At 43.0% G+C, this 10,234-nt stretch overlaps 1 protein-coding gene across 1 annotated transcript; it reads right to left on the bottom strand.

Annotated features, from left to right (window-relative positions):
• Window positions 1-582: 582 nt before the first annotated feature.
• On the bottom strand, window positions 583-5,475 carry LOC135471820 (uncharacterized). Its single transcript, XM_064751178.1, has 5 exons — window positions 5,268-5,475; window positions 3,748-3,935; window positions 3,421-3,578; window positions 1,992-2,170; window positions 583-854 (listed from the first exon to the last, which is right to left on the bottom strand). The coding sequence occupies exons 1-5, from the start codon at window positions 5,404-5,406 to the stop codon at window positions 802-804; spliced, it is 717 nt and encodes a 238-aa protein (XP_064607248.1). The 5' UTR covers window positions 5,407-5,475; the 3' UTR covers window positions 583-801.
• Between the last annotated feature and the right edge of the window lie 4,759 nt (window positions 5,476-10,234).

Here is a 10,234-nt window from a genome sequence, read left to right as displayed (position 1 = left end):
GTAAGTTTTTTAATTTTGTGATGATTTAAAACCGAGACATCGCAGTTCAAAGTAAGCAAAATAACGCACCTTGATAAAATCAAAAGCGCCATCATGTTATCAGTTTTATCCAATCAGACGCCAATTATTTCTATAACCAGAGAACGTATCTATTTACCCGGACCGTGTTTTGCCATTTAACCATGCTGTAGTAGGGCACAATTGACGCCACTGACGTGACATGGCGTTTCGGTTTCTGTAACATGGAGCATCCGGTGGACTCGTGAGAATTCTTTACTAGATTTATAGAATTACGGAGCACGTCGAAAAAAAAATGTCAGTGACCGTTCAGGTCTGTTTTCCCCTCTTCCTAAATAACTCAGGTTATCTTATTTCTTCTCATTTATTTTCCTTTATGTCAGAAACGTCTTTTTGGAACCGGCGCCTGCTATGCACATGACAGTGTTCGGTTTACTTCGCCCACAAGCCACTCCGATATAACATACGTGAAATATTCTAGAGTTCGACGTTAAAACCAATAAGGTCAAATAAATAAATATATAAATAAAACAAACTAAGCATTCATATTTTTTATATCTGGAATCAGTATAACTTTATTCCGAATACATTCAGGTTTAATCAGAATTTTAGTTTATATTCGTTAGTTATACAGCCGAAAAAATATAGTAATTAAGAAAGACCCACATGCATGTTGTGCCATGTGAAGCTGTTAATTCTCGGTTGAGATCCTGCTTACTGTTTGCTGTAATGCCTACAGGTTCATACTGGCGTAAAGTTGCTGACCCTGCCAGGACATTTCTCTTACATCAACGGTCTGGTTCTGATGAAAATGGCGAAGGTATCGGCAATGAGGGCTACAAAACAAAACAAATGGCTCATCTTTATCAAAATATTGAGAATGGGCCGTGGTCTAGCGACTAACACCGCTTGCATTTCGATCAGTAGGACGCCCATGGAGAGGTCATATTCCGCCTTGAGTAGGAAATTTGTGAGGCCTTGGTGACAATAAGTGGCCTTATAGTAGTTTCCGCATTCTAGGGATCGTAGAAGACCACTACTCTTTCACAAATATGGTGTGCGTGTCTGTAAGTTACATGTGGGAAAGTTCGTCCGTAACCCGCCAACCGTCGGTGGTTTAGGCCACGTACTCCGGTTTCTTCCACCCAGAAATTCTTTAGTATGGTGTTCAATAACAATCAACTAAATACATATTATCAAGATACAAATCAAATATGTCTGAATCGAATTGTTTCTCGAATAACCATTCCCGTATTAGGCATTGTCAATGATGAAACTTAGACTGTTCTCATGACTTAAATATGACTAACAACATTTCAGGTGTGGTCAGAGTATCAAGTATTACATACGACACTTCGACAGGTTATATTTGGCAAAGTTAACGCTTGTAATGTTATTATGCCTATCCCGTTATTTATGTCACTTACTAAGCCATATTCAGCCTCCTAGCTAGTGATGTTTGAAGCTTTACTTTTAACAGCGTAAATTCTCATCAATCAACCGATCAAGACTTTCATTTTCATCATCGAAAACAACCATGGCAACCAGCACGTAACCACCAAGGCGACCAGGATCGACTTAGCGTTACATGCACGTAACTACCATGACGACCAGCACCGGCTTAGCGTTACTGGCACTTAACTACAATGGCTACCAGCCCCGTCTTAGCGTTACATGCACGTACATACAGGGCGACCTATACAGGGCCGTCTTGCACTGAGACTTCTTAGCATTACATCCACGTAACTACCATAAGGACAGAACAGGACCAACTTCCACTGAGCCCTCTCAAAGTTACCGTGTCCATGGTAGTTACGCGCACGTAGATCTGAGTGACTTTTGTGAAAAAGGCCATTGTTCAAATCGCTCCTGACAGAAATGCATGGTGGAAAAGATCTTCAACACGGAGCTCAATTTGTACACCACGGTGATGTCGTATAGAGTATGATATAAATGTACACATAACCGCTTACCTTCAGTCTCAAGTTTAACGTAGGTATCTGTTGGGCTGTACAAGAAGTAAGGCTTGGCCTCTTTGTTGGACCAGTCACACGCTACGTTACCATCATCTACCAGGACAAACCAGGCTTGGTCGTTTGGACAGCCGCCGTAACTCCGGCTCATGTAGAAGTGGCGATTGTAGCCGACATGTCTGAAAAATGTTTCAGTCGCTCAGTATTGGAGATACTCAAAAATCCTGCTCTCTCATATGACGCAAATATTAAAATGTCAACATTTTGACAAGTGTTAAGTGATACAACATGTGAAGGGTTGTGATATAAACAACCAGGGATAAACCAAAACAGCGACAACAGTATGGTATAGTTGAATGAGACATTGTCACAAGATGCTGTCTTCCTCGTCGGCCGCACGTGGAAAGTCTGACAGCAACCTGCGGATGGTCCTGCGTGTCCGCCGCACTTTGCCCGGTTTCCTCCAACAATAATGCTGGCCGCTGTCATATATGTGAAATATTCTTCAGTGCGGCGTAAAGCACCCATCAAATAAATAAATAAAACGTATCACCGGCGAAATCTAGCCTCTTGCTAATTAACCCCATTCTAATTGTTAATGGATATGCATCAATAGTACCAATAGTGCCACGGTTTAAAAAAATAGGTAAAAACAATTTCTAGATGACACTGGTTTAGAGTTACTCAAAATGCTCTGCTTTCACCATATTTGATAAACAATGTAGTTAATGTCAACATTTTAAAATGTTATGCAGCGTAATGTTTGTTCGCAGGTTGAAACACAACATTTTGAATTAGACATAGGATGATGTTAATCATTTTGAGAAATGTAAACCTGACATCATTAAAAGCTTTCCCTCTTCTATAACCACTGTCAAAATGACGGATCTAACGTCATTTAAACCCCGCATACCTACTGTATTTGATGACTAAAATATGTTATGAATATAGGACACTATATCGTAGATAGTAAAACTAGAGCAGCGACCACAGTGCGTCTGGTTGTTGGCAAATGGTCACAGGTAACCAGTCAGCATGGCCTCCTGTCAGTTCATCTCAGTTCGAATTTGACTGTAACCCCTACTGACATCATGGCTTAAGAAAAATTAGAACTTTTCCCTCAATCATCACACAGGTTTTCAGTTAGGGTCTGTATAGCGCCTCACCTTTCTGTCAATTCCGAAATTGCTACAATAATATGTAAAAGAAATATAGAATTTCTCTGTGTCTCATACGTTCGAGCATATCCCTTTTCGATAAATCTTTCCAATCTTGCTGTCTGGAGCTCTACTTTAGGGTTTTGACACTCATGTAGACAAGACTAAGTGATGAGGAGTCACAGAGATGGTCAAGCTAACAAACCTCACAAATAAAGCTATATTCCCGTCATTCATGGAGATATACATACTTGAGCACACTAAAAACTCACCCTTTTATGGAGAAAAAGTTGCTGGGCTCTGATGACAGATTTGGGTAAGTGGAAGCCAACAGCTTGGCCTTGTCGAAAAAGTTCATCTTCGTTGTTTTGCGTCCGTCAAAGATGAAGTAAGCCTTCTCTTCACCTTTGTTGTAGACAGCGACCTTGACCTGTTTGCATAACAGTTTATTTAGTCAAAATGGATTTAAGACGTGTGTGCAGGATGCACATAGTGTTTATGCCCTGTCGTTGATTAAAGCAGTCTTGTGAAGTATAGTGTTTTTTTTGCCTACAACTTCTTGAAATTATAATTTACATTTCCTGTTACAAATATATTACCTCCTGGATGTTGAGGCTGCCCCATTTCTCGACCATGGCGGATTTGTAGATCCCGTCGAAGGTCTTGCTGAGATCTTGGGCATCTGCAGCTTTGTCCTCGTTGTAGGCATGGTCACCTTCCCATTTGTCGACTACGTTGCCACCATCTCCCTTTGAAACTCTCAACAACATCTGCCACTGGTCTTGCTCTGAACAACAAGATGGATTCGTAGAGTAAGCATTTGTTTTGCAAAGGAGTTTTTCTACGTTTAAGTTTGATTATTCTAAAAACTAACTGTGCCATTCTTTCTTTGCCTATTTCTCTCTACGTGACTGTACATGTTAAAAAATATTTCATATGTATAAGCTGATCTTTTGGCTGTGTTTTGTTTCGAGTTTAACGACGCATGACATGAAAAAATAAAAGAAAGCAGGCATTAATGTACAAACACCTTCCGTTCGCAGACGTCTTATCCATAAACGTTGTCACGTGTCTATGGTGGAGCCATACACGCAAACGTTTTTGTTAAAACATAGGCTGGCAAATTTTTTATAACAGTGATGTTTTCATCGTGTCCACGTTTTCTCCAAAACATTCGTGTTATACAGAAAACATATGACATATGTCTACTAGAGTGGTCGAATAACTGTTTTTGTTTTCACATGTATATGCCTGTCAGTTTTTGCAGTCTATTACAACCTTCCACTACAGCTTGTCGTTAGTACCTGTCATTCCGACCTGCTATTGTGCTACTCGTTATTACGACATAATGTTTAAAACTTCTGTTTCGAACTGCATTGATTATATGTAAATCGGGGATTTCCTATAAAACCTTAATTATGTGAGGAATAAATTTTTTTTTCTGGAATAAATTGGCATTTTGCAAATATAATCTACATAACTTACTACCAATATACCTTTTGTTTGCCTTTGCCTGGCATAACTGGTTAGGAGCTAATTTAATTTCAAAGAAAAGTAGAAGTATTTCTATGATGTCTGATAAATCGAGCATGCTATCTGACTGTAACCGGGCATGTCGAGAAATATACGGCATAATGCTTATGATAATCTAAATAATCAAACAGGAGAAAAAATTAATGTTTAACCATATTTTACATTTCATCAATTATTATTCTAATTGTACAGGAACTAGAAAAAAGAAAGAGAACGAGACCACAAGGAAAACCTTTGTCATTGATTGTATCCTATAAGGTGCAGGCGATTCGGATATATAAAACAGTCAGCCTGTAACCATTTCTGACTTTCCAAAATTGTTGTCAGTTCCCATAAAACAAACAATTTTCTGATGTAAACAATGCAAAAGAGTATAAATCGAAGCTAAATACGAGAATACGCCCACTATGGAGTGCATTTGATATACTAGAATTTCTTTACTGGTTTATTTGGATTCTTTAAGGCAGTATTCTGATACTTGGTATACAATAACGGTTGCTTTTTTGAAGGGCGGGGGTTGAGTGAAAAAAAATTGTACACACTGCCTGTACTCTTTGTACATCACAGACCATTATGCATTACTTACCCTCTAAGGCGGTGATTCTTTTGCTCAAAGCTTCAATCTTTGTAATGCATCCGGCTGCGCAGAACTTCTTCTTGCGACCAGCAGCAGCCGATTGGATGGTCACCATGGCAACGGCAAAAGCGATGAGAAAACCTCTCATGATGATGCGGTGTTGTGTTTCTCTTCCTCACCGTCCCTGGGTTTTGTTGAGATTTGACTGGTTGTCAACTACAGTCACTTTTATACACGATGAATGAATGAATGAATGATTATGGCTTAATGCCACTTCGATAATATCTCAGCCATATGGTGGCGAGTTTATCCACAGTGAAAACAATACACAGTGACAAATGGCGCCACAGCGCTCCACATCTGTTACGACTCTATAGCGGTATTTTTCTCTCTTGTCTAACTTGTCTAACTGTTAGATCAAGGACACTCTTCATTGTTTTGAAATGCTTCGATCAGTTGTATGGATTAAAGATTAATAACGGCCTCAACGTACAGACAATGAATTGTGCAATTTGTAAAGTTCAACACTGGAAAATTCCACATCTTACAAGGTCTCTATATTATGTTGAATATTACCGAATCATTCACCATAGGCTTACGTGGCATCAGCCGGCACAGGTGGTTCTCACCTACGATCGTTAAACTCGCTTGTAGACTTCTCCAATTCAAATGCTAATCTTAAACATGTTACGTTTTTTTGCATATAAGCACATTTTCTGACCACGAATCATATGATAATAACTTCATTTGTTTGTACAGCTAGTTCAAGCGCAAACACATTGCTTCGCGGAGCAAGGTATTGAGAGAATACAGTAATTACACGTAACAATGATAGACACTTCAGTTCCTCTTCTTGTCAAAAGGTCGTTTGTAATTTTTAGGACGGATATTGGTAGTGCTGAAGGCAAAAAGTTACATTTCTCTCCCTGTTTATTTCTTTCCTCTTTCTTTTTTGGTGGGGGGGGGGGGTGAAGATATGAATATAATGTTCATTAGATGGACTAAGCATATGGGAAAAAAAGAAAGTATTAAACATTCCTCCTACAGTTACATGTATATTGGCTAAAAAGACGGACCAGGTGTCCTAAAATTTAGAAGAATTTAGACTGGTAGATCTTCCCTATTTTACAAGGTGGCTTTTCTTTATTGGATTACATGCCACAGTTATCTTTTCTACAAACTGAAGGTCTGTGATAGCTCACTGTCGCAGTGTGGCTGAGGCTAAGGTTTCACAAGATTTACACAAACACACACATATATCTACAGCCTTTTTCGTCATGACCCATACTGAGCATTTCAGTACGTTAAATACACGGCATTTTAAACATTTATAGTCAGTAATACATCAGCACTGCAGTCTTAGAAACTATGCATTCCTGACTGCAGCATGTGTAGATAGAGAACTGGATGCCCTTCCCAGGTTTATACTTATTCCTACAATTCCTCCATATATAGGAGTTTTAAATATTGGAGAATGAATATATTTTTTTACACTATTCAGCCCCCTTTCCGTGGTAAGTTCCGTGGTTAATAAGCTTTGTGAGAAATCAGCCACAAAATTTTGACATAGGTTGACCGTCAAATTCTGGGGGGGTGCCTATAGCAACGCCAAGGAGACGAAGTTAATAAAGGCCATCTTCTGGACACGTTTATGGGTGAAGTAAAACGGTGAAGTTATTGTGCGCCGGGCGTATTGTCCATCGGGGCTTTTCTTCCAGGTGGTTTGTTATGGATTCTATATGCTTGAAGTTGAATAGTCTCAAAATCAACACAGCTTTTCCTTCATAATTGGTTTTATTATTTTTCATTTGCCATTTTTACATTAGTCACCACCAAAAGCTGAGCCCTTGGTGCCTTGTTTATGATGCAGACTTTGCTATATACTTTACACACCGAAGTGTGTCTCGCTTCAAGAAACCATTTATGATATTAGGGTATTGGCGCTTTGATTGAAATTTTGTCATATTTAACGCGCCAGGGAGCTATCTAGATGTATCCAAAGGTCTGCAAAATTTGGAGTGTTCAATGAATTGTAATTGTAAATCCGTATCATGTCGCGGTACATTATTGGTTTACCAATTAGCTGAATAAATATATTGTTAAGATATTGTTAAAAAGTTGAAAGACACTAGTAGTTATAAAGGGTGGTGGACCTGTGACTTTACAGGTCACGCGAGGCTCCATTTCGTTCACGCCAAAACTGATAAATGGGTGACCGCGCGGTTTTGGCGCCTGAATTTCGTTGACGTCCGCGTTGACGGGATAAAAAGAAGGTGTGTGAAGAGAGTGAAGCTTACTCCGGCTATCCTACCTGCCTAGACAACAACCAGACCATATTCACAAAGACAGACGCTACGCTGCCCAGATCACATTCACAAAGATGGACGCTACGCTGTCATGGAGGAGGAGGTAGAGGAGGGGGAGGAGGAGGAGGAGAGACTTCGGCAAAAGGGAAGAGATCTACTTGTCGGACATGCGCCGGGCGCTTTTCAAGGCGGGACGCATGGGTGCGGTATGAGAGAACGCAGTATATCGAGGGGGAAGGGTCCCAGTTTACCTGCCGAGCGTGCGACAGGACATTTTCCCGGCGGGACGCGTGGCTGCGGCATGAGGGGACATACCACGCGGAGGAGAGAGGTTCACGCGCCCGACCTGCGGGCGGACGTTTCCCCGCCGAGGCCATTTGGTCCGGCACCTGATGCGACACGACAGACAGGAGCTTCTGTGGAAATGCGAAGGGCATGACAAGACCTTTCACAGGTTATGGGATTGGCGAGTTCATCGACGTGCTGAACACGGAAAGGTAAGTCACACACCCACCCACACACTGTTGGATAAAAGCCGAACGGTTTGTACCCCGATATCCGTCCATTGATATACTCTTCGGGGTCTAACCCCGACAGGGAATCCGGCAAAACGGCCGCCTGACCCGTTGGACAAAAAAAAGCAATAACGTCATCGGCAAGCCTTACGGACGCTGGCTGACACATTGTGCGCGGGGATGTCGCGGCATCACACACCCTAGACCTTTAACAACCAGTCACCGTACTATGCGACCGTACAATTCCCCTAGTGTAGTTTTACCATATTATAGCTATACAATATTATAGTTATATTCTACTCTACATGCTTCTGTGTTACAGAGACCCGCAGACGAAAACGAATCCAGCTCGTCGAGTGCAGCAAGTGAAGAGACGGAAGAGTCGATCAAGGAAAAAATGGAAGATCCCGGCAGGCCATTTTCAACCTGACCCGATCCAACCCCTCGACTATCTCCTGCCTAGCAGTGAGAGTGAGACTGATCTACGGGAACTGTATCGGCAGCATTGGCGATCGATTCGGAGCCATTTTCACCATGTTTTTGTGCACAAACTACCCCAACAGCCAATCCGTGAGGGCGGGGTAACGTTGCCGCCTTTCTTGGCGGCGAACAAGGGGCTGCACACGTTAGTGGGTGGAAATGATGGACCTTACAGGGACCATTTGTGTTTATTCCGGTGCTTGGTCGTCCATCTGGGCAAGTCCGACCCCAAAAACTGCGAGAACCAAGCTTGGTGTTATCACAGAATGTATCTGGATGTGGTGGAGATGGAGCCTAGGCATTTCCGCGGTGTATCTCTCAGTGCGCTGGATACGGTGGATAGCTTACTCAACGTAAACATTCTCAAGTGCACCAGCTCCTCCCGATGGACAACTTTTACTCGGCTCAACTCGTCCATCGCATTGCACAGCGCTATGCTTCTCCCACGATGCGGTTAAACCTGCATAACCAGCATTTCAGCTACATCAAGGACATGGGGGGTCAAGCCCTGTCAAGTGTGTCAGAAGACGTTTAATAAGCTGTATAAACTACGACGGCACGGTCAAACGTGCACCGACGCCGTTCGTCGAAAGTACTCGGGTGGTGTATTCCACAATCAACCCACTATTTTCGAAGTATTGGCGGACATGGGTATTTACCTCCGGGAAAGTGACGACGGAATATTCCCTTACCGAGCATGTTACGACTTCGAATGTGAACTCCAATGTGCCCTACTACGACCAGCCCGTGTGCTTCGTCTGTACCGGTGATCCCCAGGCGCTCGTCGAGCGGATGATGGTTTACCTCAATACCATCAGCGAGACCAGAGCGAGATCAGCGCCTATCTCACAGAGCGTTATGCCCACATCCTGGACGAGTTAGACGAGAGCATCGATCCCAGCGACACCAAGCCGTCTTACACTCGGCGTGTTCGGGACAAAGTCGTGGCCTCTGTCAACCACCTCCCCGTCCTCAGCTTCAACTCGGGCAACTACGACCTGAACTTGATCAAGCAACAGCTTTACCCCCGCCTGGCCAAGGCCGGTGATTTGGAGTGTGTTTTCAAGCGTAACAATAACCACATGGCCCTCAGCACGCCGCAGCTGAAATTTCTGGACGCTCGAAATTATCTGGCCCCTAATTACAGTTACGACTGCCACGTCACCAAAGGGAAGTTTTGTTACACCTATATAGACTCCCTCGCCCGGTTGGAGGAAACGGCGCTCCCACCCCGCCAGGCTTTCGTTAACCATCTGACCCACCAGCCGTGCACAGACGCCGAGTACAAGACCCTGCAGGAGACGTAGAGGAAGCACGGCATGCGTACCGTAAAAGACTTGCTGTGGTGATATAACAACCTGGACGTGATCCCCTTCATGAAGGCGGTGGAGAAGATGGTGGTGTTCTACAAAACCATGCACGTTGACATCTTAGCATTCTAAGGTTCACCCTCCGCTACTTGTTTCACGATATGCGCTGTTTGCAAGGCGAATCCTGATCGAGAGTATGTTCGGCACGGAAATTCTGCTGGCCATGGCGCTACTGGAATGGTATCTCGCTCACGGTTGATAGTGACCCGCGTCTACCAAGTGATGGAGTACACGTCCGAGCGAGTCTTCCAAACATTCGCTGACGCCGTCACCCAAGCCCGGCGAGAGGGGGACGCAGACCCTTC

This window comes from Liolophura sinensis, chromosome 7 (genome assembly GCF_032854445.1).
Source record: "Liolophura sinensis isolate JHLJ2023 chromosome 7, CUHK_Ljap_v2, whole genome shotgun sequence".
In the NCBI taxonomy this organism is placed as follows: domain Eukaryota; kingdom Metazoa; phylum Mollusca; class Polyplacophora; order Chitonida; family Chitonidae; genus Liolophura; species Liolophura sinensis.
The sequence above is the reverse complement of the archived record's forward strand: the minus strand, read 5'-3'. Positions and strand labels throughout refer to the sequence as shown.

What these genes read in the sequence shown, in the direction of transcription:
- LOC135471820 (XM_064751178.1), bottom strand. Translation starts at nt 5,406, where the DNA reads ATGAGAGGTTTTCTCATCGCTTTTGCCGTTGCCATGGTGACCATCCAA. An exon ending in AAGAATCACCGCCTTAGAGG is followed by an intron (nt 3,936 to 5,267) that starts GTAAGTAATGCA and finishes CTTGTTGTTCAG; the next exon opens with AGCAAGACCAGTGGCAGATG. An exon ending in GCAGCCTCAACATCCAGGAG is followed by an intron (nt 3,579 to 3,747) that starts GTAATATATTTG and finishes TTATGCAAACAG; the next exon opens with GTCAAGGTCGCTGTCTACAA.